This window comes from Bufo bufo, chromosome 4 (genome assembly GCF_905171765.1).
Source record: "Bufo bufo chromosome 4, aBufBuf1.1, whole genome shotgun sequence".
Lineage (NCBI taxonomy): Eukaryota > Metazoa > Chordata > Amphibia > Anura > Bufonidae > Bufo > Bufo bufo.
The window spans coordinates 523,824,958-523,848,993 of NC_053392.1; the positions used below are offsets into that span (position 1 = coordinate 523,824,958).

Consider the following 24,036-nt stretch of genomic DNA (forward strand, 5'->3'; position numbering starts at 1 on the left):
TTTGTACAGTGCCTAATATAGTGGCCAGTGGCCTATGAGGGTGAACAGCAGGACAGGAAGCCCCAAAGCAGTATTCAATTGTATCACCGGCCAGGTACATAAGTACCTGATGCTCTCGGGTTGTCTCATCTCAGACTTTGATGGCATATCACCAGGATATGCTATCAAAGTTAGATAGGTGCGGGTCCCACCTCTGGGACCATCACCTATCACCAGAACACGATGCCTGAAGTGAAGGAGAGCACATCACTCAAGAGTGGCCACCCTCCATTCACCGCTATTAGAGTTTTGAAAATAGCTAAGCACTGGCTCGGCTATAGCGTTGAATGGAGAGGTTGCTGCGCATGCGCTATCCATTCTCTTCTATAGGACTCCAAAATTAGTTGAGTGTGCTCACTTGGTTATTTTAGGAATTTTGGAGACAGGTGCAAGTCTCAGAGGTGGTAAACAACAGTGATGGCCAGTTCGCCCACAAACACATGCGGGCTGCCATCTTAACTGACAAGTCCGGTGATGCACAGGCAAGTCCTTACCTGTGCCTGTGCGCGAGCCGGCCTGAAACAAATGCGGTCACCGGGAGCAGGCAGTTCCGAGAACAGCCGCCAGGGGGCTCCCGGTGACCGCATTTGTTTCAGACCGGCTCGCGACACAGGCACAAGTAGCAATAGCCGGACTTGTCAGTTAAGATGGCATGAAGGGAAGGCTGCGCTTGCATGGTGCATGGCTTTCTCTTCAAACAACTGATCAGTGGGGATGCAGGGTGTCGGACTCCCGCCGATCTGATATGATAGGTCATCAATATTAATCTCCCGGAAAACCCCTTTAACACGGAAAGCCTCCGATTCAGATCATTATGTTTCCGTTCAGCGTCAGTAGAGAGGCTCAGACGCCCCTTGGGACATTTCCTGGTACAGTCTATGGCGGGTCTGCCGATGCCAGAATGTAATCACTTTATGGGGAGCTCAGGCCCCTTTCGCACTGTTCAGGGATTTCTGCTAAAAATCTAGAACACTGATCTGAATGGCACTTTGACATTTCTGAAGATCAATTTGACTGAATGATAAGAAAAATGATAAATCACAGGCACATCGTACTCTATAACTGACCCTGGCCAAAAGTCCCCTCCGTTTGTTATTCCCTGGTGACCCAGTCTTCTGCTCTTTCCGCCCGCCCCATAGACGTCTATACTGAGAGGTATAAGTGCCATTAGGATGAAGCCCGTGCTGGGAAGAAACCTTGTACAGTGTCTGAATTACGCTGAGCACATTCTCAAGACTGCAATCTTCTGATCGGATGTGAAGATAACGCTTTTACTGAGCTAAAGTGCACGAGTGATGGAAAATCAGAGCGGACGTTTCATTTAGGCGATTATCCGGCAGATGAACGACCTGCAGGACTTTGCCGTTTCTGGCATAGCCGGATAGGGCCGGAGCACCGCCATACTCCCCTGACTATAATAAGATCCAGCATGGATCTGGCCTGTTTTCGGCATTAGGCTCGGTCTACACGACGACATGTGTAGCGCGACAATAAGTCGCGCGACAGATAGGGCACAACTACACTGCAACATTTGTTGCGCGACAATTTTTATAATGGTAGTCTATGGTGTCGCACTGCGACATGCTGCGACGCGACAGTCGCAGAAAAATCCATCTCAAATGGATTTTTTTGTGACTGTCGCAGTGCGACACCATAGACTATCATTATAAAAATTGTTGCGCGACATTGGTGCGACACAATGTCGTCATGTAGACCTAGCCTTACTGCCAGGATTCGGTCTCACATAGAACAGTGCTTGCGCTAGTTTTCGCCCAGCCAAATCCCGTCACTCTACTGGAAACCGTCCGGATCCCATTATAGTCAATGGGCTCCGGCAGTGAACAGCAGTAAAATAGTACAGGTCCTATTTTTTTGACGGACTGGAAACACGGATCACGGACGCGGATGACAAATGGTGCATTATCCGAGTTTTCCACGGACCCATTGAAAGTCAATGGGTCTGCAGAAAATCACGGAAAGCGGAACAACGGACACGGGAACACAACAACGGTCGTGTGCATGAGGCCTAAAGCAACTGTCCAGTGAGGAGCTGACAGATGACATATAAGTCAGCGCCTACAGGGGACAATTACCTGCTGATTAGCCTGTTTTCAGCCTGTGATCCGTGACTACAGCGCCTACAGGGAGTCTGCGGTAGTCTGGTTCAGGCTGCTGCTCTCTTCCACTGGCTGCTGGGTAGAAACAGGTCTAGAAGCAACTTTCACACTTGCGTTGTTGTTTTTCGGTATTGAGATCTGTCAGAGGATCTCAATACCGGAAAGAAATGTTTACGTTTAGTCCTCATGCATTCCGAATGGAAAGAGATCCGTTCAGGATGCATCAGGATGTTTTCCGTTCCGCCAGCATTCGGTTTTGTGACCGGACACAAAACCGCTGCAAGCTGTGGTTTTGTGTCTGATAATAAAAATGGAAAAAAAACTGATCCAGCACTGAAAACAATGTAAGTCAACGGTGACAGATCCATCGCCTATTGACTTTCAATGTATTTAGTGCCGGATACGTTTTTTTCAGTTTTGATTTCACTCAACCGCATCCTAACAGAACTGAACAATTCTGGAGCACCATTTCATAGAAGTCTATGATACACCATTCCTTTATTATGCCTTCTAGAAGATATGAATGAATTGCCAGCAGTCTGTAATGAAGGTCCAGATGGGTGTTACCAGTTGGGATGCGTCCCTTCACAGTCTGACACAGGCACCACTGACTGGACAGTGTCAGACTTGGCAGGGACACACTCCCAACTGGTAACACCCATCTGGACCTTCATTACAGACTGCCAGCAATGCATTCATAACTTCTAGCAGGAATAATAAAGGAATGGCGCATTATAGAGTCATAACAATAGACGCTCCAGAATTGCTATTACATGGAGGATGCGGTAGTTACTAAAACAGACATGTCAGGAGAGGTTACAGGTCCTATTAATCCGGGCCCCTGCATATATAGGGGTCTTCAGGGAGAAGCTGATGTACGCGGCTGAGATCCCGGCAACCCTGCACACAATTTTGACAATTAGCTTGGCTTTACCTGCAAAATCACGTGGCGGCGGAGTTTCCTACAGACCCAACCTAAGGCGGAAAATAATTTATAACGCGGGGGCCACTATTAAAACATATCCGTATGTCATCCGTATTTTGCGGATCCATACTGTAGAAATGCTATGTCCAGCCCATATTGCTCATGTGCTTGGTGATTAATAAGTTACTGTTTCCAATCCGCAAAAAAAACGGAATACGGAAACCATACGGATATGTTTTGTGGAATAACGGAACGGAAGAGGACTTAAATCAGAGAGAAAAAAACTCAGATACGGAACAACGGATCCGTAAAAAAACGGACCGCAAAACAACAACGGTCGTGTGCATGAGGCCTTAGGGCTCATGCACATAAGTGCACCTAGTCCGCGATGTACGGGCACCGGCCGTATGCACTCCCCTTGCGGATGCGGATCCGTTGTCTTGAATTGGTCCGCGATCCGTAACAAACGGCCAAATCTAGGACACGTTCTATATTTTTGCGGTGCGGAGACACGGATCAGAAACAGGTGGAAGCGGTTCGTAGTGTTTCCGTGGGCTTCCGATCCGTGTATCAGGTGAAGCCCCATCTTCGGTCGTATCTGGCGGATGCAAACCCATTCAAGTCAATGGGTCCTCATCCATGATACGGAGTGCGCACGCCCAGTGTCCGTATTTTGCGAACCGGCCATTTACGGTCTGCAATACGGACAGTGAGAAAGTACGCTTGTGTGCATGCGAACATGACAGTCACCTTCTACTATGCCAGAAATGGCTGATAACACAGAACAATAGACTGCATTCAACTGCACATCCAGATGAGATGGAAGCCTTTAAGTGTAGTGTCCCTTTAAAACAAAACCAAAAATAGTTGCCAAGACACAGCTACCGGCTCACAGCCTGGACACGACCACCGACAAAGCGTGAAGACCCCCACCATGTCCTCCCGTGTCCCGGCCTCGGTGGCTCCTGGGTACAACGCTGTGATAGTCCCCGCCCTGTCTCGGTTGCTAGGACACGAGAGGACGCTGCACGATAGTCGCTGCACTGCGGCAGGGCAACCAAGCGCGCTGCAACCAACCCCACTGCGTGACGTCACTCCGCCTCCCATAATATCGTAACGCTCCTTGAAACATTTCTCAGTGTCGGTCTTGGCATCCGAAGCATCCCAGGATTCTTATTGGTCGGTATCCCTGCCTTCCCGCACGCTGATTGGCCGGCTGCCTAGCAGGTGTGGTACAGCGAGGTAGGTTGCTGCGTGAAAATCTGTATCCTCGGCTCTTTGGTTGTACCCCGGGCGGTGCACGGGTAGTCTGCAGGTAGCCACTGAGCAGGGGGAGAGGTAAGTTATGAGCCTGGTACAGGGCTGGGGTGACATTCCAGATCATACGGATATTGCACTGTGTGTCAGTCAGCCTATAGACTTGCACAGACAAAGAGCATATATGGTGGCACCTGGTGAATGACTCTCCTCTCAGCTTGTGTGCCACCATAGAAGTCAATGGTAACTGTCATTGCTGCAGCAGCCGCACCTACCATAGCTGGGCAGTACAGCGGCTGTAACCCATTGCAAGCTGATTGCTTCTTCACTGTGCATTGTTCATGGACTTGCAGTTTTTGCAGGTTTTACATTGTATCCATTAACAATGCACCGCGACAAACCGGCGTGGCTCGTGGGCCGCACCGTCCTGACTGCACCTCGTCATGTGCACCTACCCAAAGGGTCAGCTAGAAAGGACAGCGTTGAGAATGCTGAGGGAAGTGCTGGATCGGTCAGATGACGGACAGCAGTGGCGCCCAATGGACCTTGTGCACACGACCGTATGTATTTTGCGGTCTGCAAAAAATACGGATTAACTTCAGTGTACATTCCGTATTTTGCGGGACAGAACAGCTGGCCCCTGATAGAACAGTCCTATCCTTGTCCGTGATGCAGACCATAATAGGACATGTTCTATTATTTTGTGGAACGGAAATACGGACATACGGAAACGGAATGCACACGGAGTAACTTCCGTTTTATTGGCGGACCCATTGAAATGAACGGAGGTTTGATTTGAGGCTGATGGAGGTGGGGGCAGATCTGAGGCTGAGAAAGGGACAAAGGCAGGGACAGTTGCGAAAAAAGTGGCAGGGAGAGTGAAAGCTGGGTGAACCCCTCTCTGGACCACTCTGGGTTTAGCTTGGCTGCCATTAATGCCAAATAAAGAACTAAATATATAACCTTTTCAACTTAAAAATTAGACTGCTGTATGTGGTCAAAATGGCGCCTGTACCATTTGTAATATATAGTGCAGGCGCCATTTTCTGCTGCAAAAATACTGCGCTCTAGATTTTTTTTAATTTAAGCACAATTTCTGTAACTTACCCCTAAGTCAGTTATATGTTTGATCAAATATAGTCGTCAAATTTTTACTTTGAGAATTTTGTATGGCCCCCGAATGATGTTACAAATATCCAAATGGCCCTCAGCAGCAAAAAGGTTCCCCACCCCTGAGTTAGAGGGATCATATGGCTGCCACCCTGTGCTGTTGGCCCAACAACTACCTACGATTTTCCCGCGCAAGTGCAAAACATTTTGTTGCGTTTTGCACACGCATGGCATGTTTGGTAGACAAACCCAAACTTCTTCACAGAAGAAGTTGGGTTAGGTGTTGTTAGGTGACTTGAAGCCCCCTGCTTCAAGTCAGGTTTGAAGTCAAGGGGGCAGCGGCCTAGGCGTCTCCAATGCTGCTCTCCCCGCCTCCCGCCGCCTTTATTGACAAGCCGGATCTCAGTGCCGGGACTGCGCTCCCAGCCCGCATGCGCAGTAAAGGGCTGCTGTAGCGCGATCCCGGCTCCGGCTCGTACACTCAGCCAGCTTCAGTTTCGCTACTGCGCATGCGCCCGGCATCGTCTGTAACTGCGCTAGTATGTAAGGCTGGCGGTCGCATGCGCAGTAGCGAAACTGAAGCCGGCTGAGTGTACGAGCCGGAGCCGGGATCGCGCTACAGCAGCCCTTTACTGTGCATGCGGGCTGGGAGCACTGAGATCCGGCTTGTCAATAAAGGCGGCGGGAGGCGGGGAGAGCAGCATTGGAGATGCCTAGGCCGCTGCCCCCTTGACTTCAAACCTGTTTCGAAGCAGGGGGCAGCGACTGAATAAAACATCGATTTCTCAAGGAGGCTAGATGCGGCTAAACGATGAAAAAGTGCATTAGGAAACTACTATGCAGCACTATAAGGTACTATTAACAGATTAGTAAGCGTTTTTTTGGTGACAGGTTCCCTTTAATACAGAATGCATAGTACAATAGGGCTGGAGGGGTTAAAAAAAATAATAATAAAAATTTAACTCACCTTAAATCCACTTGTTCGCGCAGCCAGGCTTCTTTTCTGTCTTCTTTCTTCAGGACCTGGGTAAAGGACCTTTGATGACATCACTGCGCTCATCACATGGTCCATCACCATGGTGATGGATCATGTGACGGACCATGTGATGAGCGCAGTGATGTCACCACAGGTCCTTTTCCTCCTGCACAGCAAAGAAGAAGAAAGAAGAGAAGCCGGGCTGCGCAAACAAGTGGATTAAGGTAAGTTAAATTATTATTTATTTATTTTTTAACCCCTCCAGCGCTATTTTACTATGCATTCTGTATTAAGAATGCTATTATTTTCCCTTACAACCATGTTATAAGGGAAAATAATAATGATCGGGTCTCCCGATCATCTCCTAGCAACCGTGCGTGAAAATCGCACCGCATCCGCAATTGCTTGCGGATAGTTGCGATTTTCACGCAGCCCCATTCACTTCTATGGGGCCTGCATTGCGTGATAAACGCACAAAGAGGAGCATGCTGCGATTTTCACACAACGCACAAGTGATGCGTGAAAATCACCGCTCATGTGCACAGCCCCATAGAAATGAATGGGTCAGGATTCAGTGCGGGTGCAATGCTTTCACCTCACGCATTGTACCCGCGCGGAATACTCGCCCCTGTGAAAGGGGCCTTACAATTACCCAGTATTATTGTATTTTGGTCCCATTCTCTCTTTATCTCTTGTAATATTTGATGTAGGATGTAGATATAGGAAATCATGGATTTGCAAATACCAGATTTCTTGTGGTAACAACTGTTATCTTTGGCGGCCATCACAGGGGTTGCCACTAAGGCTACTTTCACCCCGGGTTTTTTGCTGTATCCGTCATGGATTAGCAAAAACGTTTCCGTCATGGTAAAACAACCGGCTACATCCGTTATGAACTGATCCGGTTGTATTATCGTTAACATTGCCAAGACGGATCCGTTGACTTATATTGCGAGTCATGACAGATCCGTCTTGCTCCGCATCCCAGGACGCACTCAAAAACGCTGCTTGCTGCCTTTTTGTGTGCGTCATGGCAACGGAACAAAACGGAACAGAATACATCTGGTGCATCACGTTCCCTTCAGTTCTGCTTTGTCCCCATTGACAATGAATGGGGACAAAACTGAAGCGTTTTCCTCCAGTATTGAGATCCTATGACGGATCTCAATAGCAGAAAGGGAAAACGCTGGTATGAAAGTCGCCTAAGCTTTACGCAGACTCTGAATGGTAAGCAAGTCGGCATTTTCACCAAAACTACCATTTCTTCCTGCTTCTCAACTTCTGCTGCCTAGCCTATGTCACTGAACCTGAAGGTTCCATAATTGGGAAGGGGGGGGGGGGGTCTGTTTTTAAAGGGTTAAGTGGGCTTTTAACTACCAGTTTGTTGGGCTCACGTCCCAATATACAGTAGTTGCCCAACTCCCAAACCAAAATGAATTCATTGTAAAATAGGTAAAGAAAAGTCACTTCCCTCTTGAAGAGAGCTCCATACGAGCATCAAGGGTCATGTCCCTTCTGCTTCCAGTCCTCAGAGCACTGGAAGTTTGATGTCCCATCCATGGTCAGTTCATAGCTGCAGCCATTTGCTGGCCTCAGTGGCATATGACTGTCACTGCTGAGGCCAAGGAATGGCTGCAGCACTGCATGTGACCATGAACAGGATGTCACATTCTAGTCCGGCAGGGACAGAAGAGAAGCGGCCCCTGACAGTGGAACAGAGTGGACAATCCTTTTAATTTAGGATAGCTGTACAGTATGTCAATGCAAAGTCTAAATAAAATAAAAAATGTACAGTGTTTTTCCTTTATTCAATCCGGCTGTGATCCAGTGGGTCATAGAGAGCATTTTTGTAGGGTTCACATGTACCAGTAGTTGTGCAGCAGGAACTGTTCCTCTATCCTATTGGAATAATCACTGAAAGACAGTTTTCTGCCCCAGAGATTGTCCCACAGTAAAAAAAAAAAAGATTTTAAATGGTATAAAACGGAATGTGAAATTAGGTTCCTGGGGGCCATATTGGGGGCACTTGTCAGCAGCGCCACAGCAACAGCTTCATGATAACTGCAATGGATGGGAGTTGCTGAAAAGTAATTAGTGCACTATCCCGGGAGAGATGGCACAACCTGCAGATCGGGGGGCCACATGCGGCCCGTGATACCATTCTGTGTGGCCCCCAACCATCTGGTAACAGACATGTATGTCTATGTCTTATGGCTGCTCACATGCATTTTTCATGTATTTCTCCCATTAGATGGGAGTCCAGGAACTGTAAGTGGACATTAATTGTATATCCTGTATGTACAATACGCCATAAATACAGTATTTCAGTTGGTTCAGTCTGACAACGTTGGCCTCAACCCGAAAATGTTGTGCACCCCTGTTATATAGTGATACTGTCCTGCATTAAACCGCTTATCCTTTGAATAATGTAGAACATGACAATCATACATAATATATTACATGACAGCCTCTTTCTAACAAAGCTAGAACCAGCCCTGAACCTCCCATGGATCCAGAGATCTCCCCATTCATTGCTCCAATTGTTCTTCTAGACCTATTTCAAGCTGTCAGCTTAGGGGACGTGTCCTTTCTCAGGGGGTGTCCTCTCTGCAGCTGCTGGTGTCAGTTGGAAGGATGGAACTGAGCATGTGCTTCCGTCTGAGTGAGCAGGACAGAGAAAATAGAAAAAGAACAAACAGCAGGTGGCGCCATACAGGCAGATTTCATTGAATAACTCAGTAGCTATAATGGATTTTTAATTACATTTAATTACAATTAAAATTAATTAAAGTATTTAGATCCAGGGGCTGGTTTTAAAACTAGAATATTTTTTGTGGTACAATCCCTTTAACTCTCTCCTCATATAAGGCTTCTTTCACACTGGCATTAGGATTGTTAGGCAGCCCGTTCCGGCAGGGGAACAGCCTGCCGGATCTGTACTAACGTTTGCACACGTGTGCTGCGGGAAGTCCGGCCCGGCCCCATTCACAGCATGTTTGCCGTGCTGCGGCCGCATCTCCAACCCATCCCCATTATAGTGAATGGGGCGGCAGTGGACTTCTGGCAGCACACGTGTGCAAACGCTAGTACGGATCCGGCAGGCTGTTCCCCCCCCCCTGCCGGAACAGCCTGCCAGACAATCCTAACGCCAGTGTGAAAGAAGCCTAACAGAGCTGTGTTTAAATATCCCATCATCTAATGATAATGAGATGACTCTGATGACTATGTCCCAGTCTACACAGCAAAGCTGTAAAGTGATTTGCTGAAAACTGGAAAAGGCATTGTATGGTATATGCTCCAGTGGCCATTGTGAACACAGGACTATTTCAGGATTTTTTTTTTTCTTTGTATGAATAATAGCATAAAAATATCACTTATTTTTTAATGAGCTTATATTTAAAAAAAAAAACGGATTGCTCTGTCACTGATCACTAAAAAAATCCTATTTTTCTTGGTTATTATCCGTGCATTTCCTACTTGTACTAAAAGTCACAACTACTGGTGATTAAAACCAGAGAATAAACATTACGTGAAGAGAAGGAGAGTAATCCCATTCCCTATTCCGATCCCAGAGACGAACGCTGTAACAAGGTTACTGGGATCCTATTTGCACGCAAGACGTTCCGTTCCATAAACCACAGTAATGAAGAGACAGTCACACACGCATCCAGAGAACTGCTGTGCAGTAAGAAACATTAGCATTTTTAGCTTTCTTTGTCCATTCTTTGTTTTTCTGCATTGCAGCTCTCTTGGCAGCAAAAGGGTTAGGCAAGGCTGGCAGCATGTACGTTTCTGAGGGGCACCACTGCTGCCATCACTGTATTATATATGAGCGCTGATTGGAATTAAACTGCTTCTGCCCTTTTTCACACCCCAGGCACTTGGAGACTGGGCTAATTTGATTGGATGAAGCAGCTAGGAGTGCCACCCTGCCAGCACCCTCTCCCGTCTGCAGCGCCAGCCTTCACAGCCTTCCTCTGGCTTACTGCAGGCACCTTCTGCCATCGTTCATCTTCCAGCACCGTTCCTTCTTTTCTGCACAGGTAGCTTTACCATTTACTGATCTTTAAGAAGGTTTCATATTGTCGGAACAACTGTACAGCGTTCTATAAAATCATATAAAGCAATAAAAAGAACTTCCATATTTATAGTACTAGTGACTTTATTAATCTATATAGTACCACTGTGCTACCTGGTATTCTTTATGCTGTTTGTTACTGTTCTTTCTCTTTTCTAGTTGATATCAGGCAAGATGAGTCGAGCGTATTCCGAGAACAATAATTTTCCTTATGACAATAACCAGATGGTTTTGGACATGATTCTGTATTCACTGGTGGGGGTCCCTCAGCCAATCAACTGGGACAGTGTGGCAAGACTTGTGCCAGGATATTCATCAAAAGAGGTAATTTGATTTCGATCTCTGCATCCTATACATAGGGTACAGAAACCTTTATACGGAAAATGTCTGAAAACAAATTGGATAGCGGATTGCAGTGAGGGTCATTTTTCCAGGGATACTGGAACTGTTTGGATGATTTTGAGTCTGTTCCCATTATGCACGAGTGACATTTGAAATGGCGCATTGTAGCGGTGAGGCCCCTAGAAGATTATTTCAGGGTAGCTCCCGTGACCTTTAAAAACTTCCCGGCGCTCTTACTGTAGATCCTCATGTGCGTTAGATTTCAGAGCACAGATCTCCCCTTCTTTCGTTTCACTAGCATTATCTGCCATGTTACAGATAAGGGCTCATGTGCCCCCTATTGCGGCCCGGAAACCATGGCTTGAATAGGTCCACAATCTGCAAGGTATGGAGCGGCGCGGAGTGGAGGCATGGATCAGATTCCCACGGAAGCACTACGAGGCGCTTCCATGGGATTTCGGTCCATGCCTCCGCGCCACAAAAAAAAAATAGAACATGTCCTATTTTTTTTTTTGCGGTGCGGACCGTCTCTTGCAGATCGCTTAACGATTCAAGTGAATGGGTCAGCATCCGCAAAAAGAGTGAACACGGATAGTGCCCGTGCATTGCGGACCGCAATTTGCGGTCCACAGCACGAGCACAGGACACACAGGCTCATGTGCATGAACCCTAAGGCTGAGTCTACACTTTAGGGGAGATTTTTCCCCTGCGCCGCCGGAGGATGCACTTAATTAATGACGAGGCGCTGGCCTACTTATAAATTAGGCGGATCCTCCTGCAGTCCATGCACCTACACAGAAATCTACGACAGCTGAGAGCTGCCTTAGATTTCTGGTTTAGGCCCCATGCACAGGGCCGTTGTTTGGGTCGGCGGCTCGGATGCGGACCCATTCACTTTAATGAGGCCACAAAAGATGCGGACAGCACTCCGTGTGCTGTCCGCATCCGTGGCTCCGTTGCGCGGCCCTGCTGAAAAAATATAACATGTCCTAGGCATTTATATTGCCAGCGCCCGTTCTGTTCTGCAAATTGCGGAAGGCAACACGAGCGGCTTCCGTTTTTTGCGGACCGCAAAAAACGGAACGGTCGCGTGCATGAGGCCTTAATTTGTAACAGAAAACTGGCGTAAAGGAAGATAAATTTGTCGGGGCGGCTGACCACACCCCTTTCCGTAAGAGATGCGACAGTTTTTTAAAAAGTCACAAACACATAGCCTGTGAAATCAAAAGTGCTACAAGGGCCCGAGACTAAGGCCTTATTCATACGTCCTTTATATTAGGCCTCATGCACACGACCGTTGTTGTGTTCCGTTCCGCAAAATGGGGTTCCGTTGTTCCGTGATCCGTTTCCGTTTTTGTTTCCGTGTGTCTTCCTTTATTTTTGGAGGATCACCAGACATGAAGGAAAGTAAAAAAAAATCTAAGACAGGTTTGTCATGCAAATGATAGGAAAAAAACGGACGCGGATTACAATCTTGTGTGCCTCCGTGTTTTTTAGCGGTCCCATTGACTTGAATGGGTCCGCAAACCGGTTTCCGTGAAAATAATAGGACAGGTTATATTTTTTTTGACGGACTGGAACCACGGATCACGGACGCGGATGACAAACGGTGCATTAGCCAATGTCAATGGGTCCGCAGAAAATCACGAAAAACGGAACAACGGACACGGAATAAAACAACGGTCGTGTGCATGAGGCCTTAATGTGTGTATTCACACATCAGTGTTTTTGCACGGTCTGTGGGTCCGTGGTTTTAGCACAGAAGAATGCCCTATTTTGTCCTTGTTTACAGATCCATCATGCCCATTATTATTATTATTAGTCTATAGGTCCGTGAAAAACACGAACGCAACATGGATGCCATCCGTATTTCATCTGCGCTCTGAAAATTTATTTTCAGCTGTGCAGTGTCCATGGAACATGGAAGACACACGGACAGCAAAAAAAACAGAGGCCCAGACCCAGCACTTTTTTATTCACAGAAATCTTCATGGCTGAATCACTGACCATCTTATCACAGATTTCATCACGGACATGGACGTGTGAATGAGGCCTAAAGTGGAGCTGCAGCTTGGTCACTCTTTCTACAAGCCTGCTAGCTCACATTACATTAGCAACTCCTCCCCTGTCAGTATTCTCCTATGGTCACATCCCAATTACGCTGCAGACAGAGAGAGACAGGGATATAGACTACTTATGCGAATCAGTGTGGAGGCTGCTGTAATCACAGGACTGTATTAACAAGTAAGTTTTCTATACAGACATGAAAAACAGCTTGCAATTCCATGTTTAGGTAAGACATTTAGGTTATTTAAGATCTATCTATCTATCTATCTATCTATCTATCTATCTATCTATCTATCTATCTATCTATCTATCTATCTATCTATCTATCTATCTATCTCTAGTCTATCTATCTATTCCTGCAGCTGACATCAGCAGAAGGTGGAAGTAAAGGAGCTACAATTATTCAAGCCTATTCTGCCCTTTATTGAAATGAATGGAATTTGCCGCCATTCTTTACTTACTAGGTCCTGATGCATAGCTGAGCAATGTTACAATGTGATACTTCTCAGCCACATCCATCATGTGATATTTCTGTTATTAGGTCTTCTATGTATACTGCTTAGCAATTATAATAGTTAATCCGTAACCCTAGAAAATGACCTTTTTATATGTCAGATAATTTCCACAAATGTAGACAAAGATTTTCGGTGTACCGCCATATATAACGTGATGTGGAGATCACATTCAATATACTGGTTTAAAACCCTGTGGTTTTCTTGTTAAAAAGTATTTTTATAGCATTTTCTTGTCTTATTGCTATAGATCAGGCACTTCATAGACTTCAGTGTGATACATTATAGTAGGAGCCACAGAAAAGGTAGGTGAAAGATCCAGCAGCGGTTATACATTTCTGTGAAGCCTTGGCAATTCAGTGACAAACTAATTGTGTACTGAAATGGTTGTTGTCAGTAGTTCTAGAAGATGTGTTCAGGGCTAAAACTGGCTGACAAACTAAAGAATTCAAAGTTTTTTCTATCTGGAGGATTTTCCTCCCTTTCTGTGGGTGGGCAGCAGCTTACATGAGACGGTCAAGCACCTGCATCTGCCAGAATGCATTGCAATTAGCTGATGTTAACCCCTTCCTCTCCTGCATAGAAAATAGCCTCTATATGGTATGTAATGCCCCCCCCCTCCCCCCATAATTTTCGTCTCCACTGTCTAGAGAGAGATATAGCTATATATTTCTATGGTCTTCTTTATGAGATCCTACATCAGCACTGAGGAGAGGGGAGCAGGGAAGTTACTGAGCATGTTAGTCTAGCACTGCATGCAGGAGAAAGTGGAAAAGAAGGATGAACAGCAGGGGGCGCTACCAAAGAGAAAAATGTAATATACATTGCCTGTATATTTGCAAACATTTTTCTTCTGAAATGCCCTAATAATTGCATAGTAATACTTTTTGTGCGATAACCCCTTTAAAACAAAGCTTTTAGTGAATGTGCACCCAGATTTAGATTTTTGAGCAAAAAAATCATGTAAAGATGATCCCTACATTGTTCTTTTCAGTGATTTAACCCCTTCCCGAACTCCACCGTAAGAATACGGCGAAAGTCAGGTCTTTAAAAATGGCGCCTGCTCGCGTGCACAGCAGGAGCCATAGCCGCCAGGTTTCTCTTCTTTCATACAGATACAAATATGGTGATGAGAAGAAAAAACTAATTTAATGTGGTATATAAATGGTGTATAAATGTGGTATCGCCGTAATCGTACTGACCCAGAGAATGAAAGTAAAAGCTCAGTTTTACCGCATATGGAACGCCGTAAAAACAAAACCCATAAAACTGTGGCAAAATTATGGGGGTTTTTTTCTTCCAATTTTACCCCATTTAGAATTTTTTTTTTTTACAGCTTCCCACTACATCGTATGCAATATTAAGTGGTGCTGTTAGTAAGTACTACTTGTCCAGCAAAAAACAAGCCCTCATACGGCTATGTGAATGAAAAAAATAAAAAAGTTATGGCTCTGGGGAGGAAGGGAGTGAAAAACAAAATGAAAAATCGCCGGTGCTAGAAGGGGTTAAAGGGAAAGAAATTGCTTTCTGCCAGTTAATACCAGATAGTAACACATAGCCTTTTTTTTTATCTGTTTTTATTTTCTGATTACAGATCTGGTTTATTCTATTTCCTGAACATAATTATTGGGACGGCCATCTTGCCTGAGCTGTTTTTAACAGCATTTACAGATCTGTTGTACGGCAGCCCCATGGGCCATAGACAGGCATGTTCTGTGCCCTGTGCAGGGGTCATTGTCCAAGGAAAGAATAGATAAGCTGTGAATGGTAGATCCTGTGCTATCTATATATAGGTACTATGTGTCATTTTAACCCTTTCCATAATGATAAGCAGACAACTGCAAAAAGATGGTCTGTACAGACCAAGAAGTGATGGCTTACAGGTCAGTGCTTGGCTATTTTCGGAACTCCCATAGCAATGAATGGAGAACACGCTGCTCATGCACTGTATGCTTTTCTTCACTTTGGGGACCCCGTTCTGGAGATAGGTGTGGGTCTCACCCCTGGGACCTGCTCCGATCTGACCGTGATGGCATATCTTAGTGATACGCCACCAATATGTGAGATGAACCATGTTCAGGACTAGTAAACGGCATATGCTTTTTTCCAAAAACAAAGATAGATTGGAGATCATATAAACTATATGCGGAGATGCCCAGTGCGGCATGGTCAGCCGTGTAAATGACAGCTGCTGTGAGGCCCATTGAAACACGTCCAAGAGCATGCGCCATGATGTCTTTTACAGTATTACAGTGTCTTTTGTGCTTTTTATTACTGAAGGATATTACTTGTGTCACCAATCCTTAAAGGGGTTTTCCCTGGACCCCTGCCAATCGGCTGTTTGAGAAGACACCGGCGCGCACACAGTAGCAGCGCGGCCTTCTCTCAGCTTATCAAGCGCATCACCGTACATCGTACAGCAGCTGTGCTTGATATCACAGCTCAGTCGCATTCACTTTAGTGGGGCTGTGACCGATGAACGTGACATCACATGGCCTAGGGAAAGCTGCGATAAGGCCACAGTGTTACGGTGAGCTCCGGGGTCCCTGGTGTCAGACCCTCACCAATCACATACTAATGACCTATCCTGACGATAGGTCATCAATTAAAAAGATCCTGGAAAACCCCAATGTATTTTACTTCAGCGACTCATGCCTTGTTAAAACGTCTGGAGGCTATATTTATCCATCTCTCCAGTGGATCCTTGTCATGAGTCACCTCAGTGTGACATCCCCGGCCTTGTAGGCGGCTGCCACCCTTAGCTCTGCCATATGAGTCAGAGCTGTACAGACAAGTAACAGCAGCAGGTCCAGCTTCACAGTAATACAATTATATATTATGAATTATATACAGTACAGACCAAAAGTTTGGAAGAGTTTTCTTTATTTTCACGACTATGAAGGCATCAAAACTATGAATTGACACATGTGGAATTATATTCATAACAAACAAGTGTGAAACAACTGAAAATATGTCATATTCTAGGTTCTTCAAAGTAGCCACCTTTTGCTTTGATTACTGCTTTGCACACTCTTGGCATTCTCTTGATGAGCTTTAAGTGGTAGTCCCCTGAAATGGTCTTCCAACAGTCTTGAAGGAGTTCCCAGAGATTCTTAGCACTTGTTGGCCCTTTTGCCTTCACTCTGCGGTCCAGCTCACCCCAAACCATCTCAATTGGGTTCAGGTCCGGTGACTGTGGAGGCCAGGTCATCTGGCGCAGCACCCCATCACTCTCCTTCATGGTCAAATAGCCCTTACTTTCAAAGTTTTCCCAATTTTTCGGCTGACTGACTGACCTTCATTTCTTAAAGTAATGATGGCCACTCGTTTTTCTTTACTTAGCTGCTTTTTTCTTGCCATAATACAAATTCTAACAGTCTATTCAGTAGGACTATCAGCTGTGTATCCACCTGACTTCTCCTCAACGCCACTGATGGTCCCAACCCCATTTATAAGGCAAGAAATCCCACTTATTAAACCTGACAGGGCACACCTGTGAAGTGAAAACCATTTCAGGGAACTACCTCTTGAAGCTCATCAAGAGAATGCCAAGAGTGTGCAAAGCAGTAATCAAAGCAAAAGGTGGCTACATTGAAGAACCTAGAATATGACATATTTTCAGTTGTTTCACACTTGTTTGTTATGTATATAATTCCACATGTGTTAATTCATAGTTTTGATGCCTTCAGTGTGAATCTACAATTTTCATAGTCATGAAAATAAAGAAAACTTTTTGAATGAGGTGTGTCCAAACTTTTGGTCTGTACTGTGTGTGTGTATATATATATATATATATATGTATTAAATGCACAACTTGTGGTTTATTTAGGAAATTGTAATGATATAAAGCCCGTATTTATCCACAGCCATTTATTGCATTGGCGTATTCCAGGATCTCCATGGACATGGTAGTAATGGTGGCTATATTTGAATTCACAGTGTGCCAAAAGATTTGAGGAAATAAAAAGTAGTGGGACGTCGCCTGTTGACAATCAGTACAATCCACTGCTGGCAACAGGAGGAACACCTCTGGAAAGCCTGGCCACGTATATCAAGTCGTCCCTGCTCGACCCTGCTGAGGAACCAGAGGATGCGGCAGCAGGACAAGGCACCAACACTGTCACAGGTAAACTACTCGAGTTAACGCAGTACAACTACAGTCCATACACAGAAGACTCCAAACTATGCAAAGTTTGAAGTCCAAAAGTTCTATGTTTTTCCAGTGTAATGTCTCTGTACCAGCCACGCAACCTGATTTGTGTCCACACACCGAACGACCAGCCCTTTCTTCCCGTTTCCATGTTGGAGCCAATTAGTAACAATTTCATTCAGCCAATCTCCTCAACATAACGGCTATGGTGCAGTTTTTGTGGCAGCCAAAAAAATGCATCATAAAAACCACATGCTTTTTTATTTTATTTTTATAGGTGAATCACTTTAAAGGGGTTCTCTGACTTAAAAACTCTGGCAGCCCCTGTAAATGGGATAAAATAACTAAAGAAAATGTACTCACTCGTTTTCTCCCCTGCATCTTCCAGTGCTGCTCTCCGATCCTCCTCTCTGCTGACGTCATCTTCCTGACGTTGACGTGTCATGCACACAGGTCAGCGTGCAGCCAATCACTGGCCTCAGTAGTACATGGATGTCACCACTGAGGCCAGGGATTGGCTGCAACAGTAACCTATGTGCCCAGAATGTCAGTGCTGCAGCCTAGAAAACAAACAGCAGCGGGGAGGACCAGAGCGTAGAGAAAAGGGGTGAAGATTGATTCTTCTGTTATTTCAGCCCATTTACAGGGACTGCCTTAGTTTTTATTTAAAGAGGACCTTTCACCACTCCTGACATGTCTGTTTTAATAGCTACGTGCATTCCCCTTGTAATAACAATTCTGGAACATCTATTCTTATGTCTGTATGTTGTGCCCTTCCTTTATTATTTGCACTAGAAGTTATGAATAATTGCTAGCAGTCTGCAGTAAGGGTACAGAGGGGAGGTAACCAGTTGGGGGTGTGTACCTGCACAGACTGACTCTATCCAATCAGTGCTGCCATATTCAGACTGTGCAGGTACACCCCCCAACTGGTTACCTCCCCTCTGTACCCTTACTGAAGGCTAATAGCAATTCATTCATAACTTCTAGTGCAAATAATAAAGGAAGGGCACAACATACAGACATAAGAATAGATGCTCCAGAATTGTTAGTACGTGGGGAATGCATGGAGCTATTAAATAGGCGTGTCAGGAGTGGTGAAAGGTCCTCTTTAACTCTGAAAACCCCTTTAAGTTAATGTTTCACCTGCAAAAACCCACAATTGCGGCAAACACACATGCATTTTTTTTACAGCAACAGGAACTGCAGTATGTAAATCCACCCAAGCATTATTCAGATGGTCTTGTTTATTTCTCCAGGCAACCGCCCGCCGATCAGCTGTATGACCTGTGAGCACGACGGCCTTTTCCTAGGCCATACAGTTGCAAGAAAAAGTATGTGAACCCTTTGGAATGATATGGATTTCTGCACAAATTGGTCATAAAATGTGATCTGATCTTCATCTAAGTCACAACAATAGACAATCACAGTCTGCCTAAACTAATAACACACAAAGAATTAAATGTTACCATGTTTTTATTGAACACACCATGTAAACATTCACAGTGCAGGTGGAAAAAGTATGTGAACCCTTGGATTTAATAGCTGGTTGAACCTCCTTTGGTAGAAATAACTTAAACCAAACGTTTCCTGTAGTTGCAGATCAGACGTGCACAACGGTCAGGAGTAATTCTTGACTATTCCTCTTTACAGAACTGTCTCAGTTCAGCAATATTCTTGGGATGTCTGGTGTGAATCGCTTTCTTGAGGTCATACCACAGCATCTCAATCGGGTTGAGGTCAGGACTCTGACTGGGCCACTCCAGAAGGCGTATTTTCTTCTGTTTAAGTCATTCTGTTGTTGATTTACTTCTATGCTTTGGGTCGTTGTCCTGTTGCAACACCCATCTTCTGTTGAGCTTCAGCTGGTGGACAGATGGCCTTAAGTTCTCCTGCAAAATGTCTTGCAACCCCAAACCATGATGCCCCCACCACCATACTTCACAATTGGGATGAGGTTTTGATGTTGGTGTGCTGTGCCTCTTTTTCTCCATACATAATGTTGTGTGTTTCTTCCAAACAACTCAACTTTGGTTTTATCTGTCCACAGAATATTTTGCCAGAACCGCTGTGGAACATCCAGGTGCTCTTATGCAAACTGTAAACGTGCAGCAATGTTTTTTTTGGACAGCAGTGGCTTCCTCTGTAGTATCATCCCATGAAATCCATTCTTGTTTAGTGTTTTACGTATCGTAGATTCGCTAACAGGGATGTTAGCATATACCAGAGACTTTTGTAAGTCTTTAGCTGAAACTCTAGGATTCTTCTTCACCTCATTGAGCAGTCTGCACTGTGCTCTTGCAGTCATCTTTACTGGACGGCCACTCCTAGGGAGAGTAGCAGCAGTGCTGAACTTTCTCCATTTATAGACAATTTGTCTTACCGTGGACCGATGAACAGCAAGGCTTTTGGAGATACTTTTATAACCCCTTCCAGCTTTATGCAAGTCAACAATTCTTAATCGTAGGTCTTCTGAGAGCTCTTTTGTGCAAGGCATCATTCACGTCAGGCCATGCTTCTTGTGAAAAGCAAACCCAGAACTGGTGTGTGTTTTTTATAGGGCAGGGCAGCTGTAACCAACACCTCCAATCTCATTTCATTGATTGGACTCCAGTTGGCTGACACCTCACTCCAATTAGCTCTTGGAGATGTCATTAGTCTAGGGCAAGGGCCAGCAACCTCCGGCACTCCAGCTGTGGTGAAACTACAACTCCCAGCATGCTCTATTCACTTCTATGGGAGTTCTGAGAACAGTCAAGCAAGTGTGAATGCTGGGAATCGTAGTTTCACCACACCTGGAGTGCCGAAGGTTGCTGATCCCTGGTCTAGGGGTTCACATACTTTTTCCACCTGCACTGTTAATGTTTACATGGTGTGTTCAATAAAAACATGATAACATTTAATTCTTTGTGTGTTATTAGTTTAAGCAGACTGTGATTGTCTATTGTTGTGACTTAGATGAAGATCAGATAACATCACATTTTATGACCAATTTGTGCAAAAATCCATATCATTCCAAAGGGTTCACATACTTTTTCTTGCAACTGTATGATGTCACGTTTATCAGTCACATGGCCTAGGTGCAGCTTAGTCCCATTCAAGCGAATAGAGCTGATCTGCAGTACCAAGCACAGCCACTATACAATAGATGGTGCTGTCCTTGATAAGCTGTGAGGCGTCCACGGCACTCACTGGAGCTCTGGTAAGCGATGCGGCTTCCTCAAACAGCTCATCAGTGGGGGTGCCAATGTGAAAATCCTGGAGAACCCCTTTATTGGTAAAGGTGGATATCATGATCTTATTCCTAATTATTACTATTGTTAGTTTGTAGTCTATTTAGGATGATATGAAGGTTGGTTTAAGTCACTGAACAAGAAATGTAGTGCCATTGTCATATAATATGCAGCCAATTTAAAGAGCTTGTTTGAGAATTTGAAAATTACTTATTTGGGGTGCATAATACAAATATAAAATATTATACAAAATACATCTGGTCTCCTGCCTCTCCCATCTTTATAGATGTGTGTGATCAAGTCTTCTCCACTGTATTTAAAAGGGTATTCCAGCTGTTAGAAGTTAATCCAGAATAGGGGATAACTATTAGATCAGTTTGTGTCCTACACTGGGTCCCCCAATAGTCACAAGAACGGGGGCCCCATATCCCCAGCAGGTCCCCTGAAATGAATGGAGCAGCGGATCACACATGTGCGTGGCCACTCCTTCATTTCTATGGGAGTTCCGGAGATGATTACAGTGCTCGACTAGCTCTGGAATTTCCATAGAAATGAATAGAGCGGCCACACACATGCCCGACCGGACGCACTGTTTATTTCAGGGAGCTGCAGGGGGTACAGGGCCTCCATTCTCGTGATCGGTGGGATAGGACCCCCACTGATCTAATAGTTATTCCCTTTCCTGTGGATAGGGGATAACTTCTAACAACCAGAATAAGGGCCAGCCACTTCTCATCACGGTGAAATGAATGGCAAAATGGCAGCCCTGAATTACACACCTCCACCTCCTAACTTTAACAGTTATGTGATAAAACCCAACAATTATTTTTCTTGTACTTAAGGGAGATCTAGTGCTTCTTCAACAAGAAAGTGCCCTACAGAAAATGGTAAATCCCCTTCTTCCATGGCTGAAGAGAGTAAAGAAGGAAGCCAGGGGTATGGAAATGTTATGCAAAGTTGCATGTTGTATTGTCTGGGATTTTAATCATCAATCTGAAAATATTAACTCATGAATCTTCACTCAATACTCCATAATGAGAAATTGAAAACATAATTTTTTATATTTTTGCAAATTTATTTAATAGGAAAAATTAAGATTTTGCATGGACATAAGTATTCAGACCCTTTGCTGTGACACTTGAAATTTAGTTCTGGGGGCCTCCCATTTTTTTGATCATCTTTGAGATTTTTTTACACCTTGATTGCAGTCCACCTGTGGTAACTTCAGTTGATTGGAAATGATTTGGAAAGACACATTTCTGTCTATATAAGGTCTCACAGCTGACAATGCATATCCGAGCAAAAACCAAATCAAAACCAAAGAATTTCAGCCGCTCTGAAGGTTCCCAAGAGTACAGTGGCCTCCATAAGTCTTAAATAGAAGACGTTTGAAACAACTAGGATACTTCCTATAGCTGGCCGTCCCACCAAACTAAGTAATCGGGGGGGGAGTAGGGCTTTGGTAAGAGAGGTTACCGAGAACCCAATGGTTATTCGAGCTGAGCTCCTAAGATCCTATATGCAGATGGTAGAAACTTCCAGAAGGTCAACCATCAGTGCAGCATTCCACCAATCTGGCCAGAAAGCCGCCTCTCCTCAGTAAAAGACACATGAAAGCCTGGAGTTAGCAAAAAACAACTAAAGGACTCTCAAACTGTGAGAAATAAGATTCTCTGGCTTGCTAAAATCAAGATTAAACTTTTTAGACTCAGTTCTAAGCTTCATATCTTGAGAAAACCAGGCACTGCTCATCACCTACCCAATACCATCCCTACAGTGAAGCATGGTGGTGATAGCATCATGCTGTGTGTGTATGGGGGGGTTCAGCAGCTGGGATAGAGAGACTGGTCAGGATTGAGGGAAATCTGAATGGAGCAAAGTACAGAGATATTCTTAAAGGAGTTGAGACACAATCCCGACCACCAGTTTGCTGGGAAATAGCGGAGCCAACCACCAGTTGGCTGGTGTTTGGACTGTGTCTCATCTTGCCTTAGTATCAGTGAAATAAGACATCCCCTTTAATGAAAACCTCACCCAGAGTGCCTGGACCTCAGACTAAGACAAAGGTTCACCTTCCAACAAGACAATGACCCTAAGCACACAGCCAAGACAACACAAAGTGGCATAGGGACAACTCTGTGAATGTCCTTCAGTGGCCCAGCCAGATCCCTGACTTGAACCCAATCGAACATCCCTGGAGAGACCTGAAAATGTCTGTCCACCGACGGTCCTCTTCCAACCTGACAGAGCTTGAGAGGATCTGCAGAGAAGAGTCCCAGTAAATCCCCAAATCCAGGTGTGAAAACCTTGTGGCATCATGCCCAAGAAGTCTGGAGGCTGTAATCGCTGCCAAAGGTGCAGCACAGAGTAAAGGGGCTGAATACTTGTGTCAGTGCAAGAGTTTAATTTATATTTTCAATAAAGTAGCAAATATTTTGAACATTCTGGCTTCACTTTCTCATTATGGGGTACTGAATACAGAACGATGGGGAAAAACATACATTTTTATTTTATTTTAGCACAAGGCAGCAACATAACAAAATGTAAAAAAGGTAAAAGAGTCTGAAGATTTCCCGAATGCATTGTATGTCATCAGCTAAAGGACCTGTCAGCAAATCCCCTAATATAATAGATGTTTATGAAGGAAGTAACGTAACCATAAGCAAAGTATGAGAAAAGTATTGATGCCAAAAGCAGGCAATCTAACGTCTTGTCTCCTTATACAGTTATATGTTAATATACTGGAGTACTGTATCTTACAAGAGAACCCCCAAAAGTTCAACATGCAATTTGTAAACTGTGCTTATGAAACGTGAACCATTTGCTATAGCCGAGGCCATATTCTATTTAACCACCTCCGGACCGCCTAACGCAGGATCGCGTTCCGGAGGTGGCAGCCCTGCGCAGAGTCACGCATATACGCGTCATCTCGCGATGGCCGAGATTTCCTGTGAACGCGCGCACACAGGCGCGCGCGCTCACAGGAACGGAAGGTAAGAGAGTTGATCTCCAGCCTGCCAGCGGCGATCGTTCGCTGGCAGGCTGGAGATGTGTTTTTTTTAACCCCTAACAGGTATATTAGACGCTGTTTTGATAACAGCGTCTAATATACCTGCTACCTGGTCCTCTGGTGGTCCCCTTTGTTTGGATCGACCACCAGAGGACACAGGTAGCTCAGTAAAGTCCCACCAAGCACCACTACACTACACTACACCCCGCCCCCGTCACTT

General features: G+C 45.0%; 2 protein-coding genes across 5 annotated transcripts in view; one reads left to right on the forward strand and one right to left on the reverse strand.

Annotated features, from left to right (window-relative positions):
• Positions 1–4,070, reverse strand: part of LOC120998864 (TRAF3-interacting JNK-activating modulator-like) — a 31,522-nt gene extending 27,452 nt beyond the window's left edge. Inside the window, exon 1 of the mRNA XM_040429730.1 lies at positions 3,967–4,070. The gene's annotated coding sequence lies outside the window, so the exon portion shown is untranslated. The remainder of the gene's footprint in view (positions 1–3,966) is intronic.
• A 183-nt stretch (positions 4,071–4,253) lies between these two features.
• Positions 4,254–24,036, forward strand: part of SANBR (SANT and BTB domain regulator of CSR) — a 61,981-nt gene continuing 42,198 nt past the window's right edge. For 3 of the 4 annotated variants that reach the window (XM_040427461.1, XM_040427458.1, XM_040427460.1), the window contains exons 1-6: positions 4,339–4,419; positions 5,796–5,797; positions 10,312–10,467; positions 10,662–10,826; positions 17,363–17,549; positions 21,649–21,742. In XM_040427461.1, coding sequence (XP_040283395.1) covers positions 10,677–10,826; positions 17,363–17,549; positions 21,649–21,742 — 431 coding nt within the window. In that variant the 5' untranslated portion in view covers positions 4,339–4,419; positions 5,796–5,797; positions 10,312–10,467; positions 10,662–10,676. The other variant, XM_040427459.1, reaches the window with a different exon arrangement.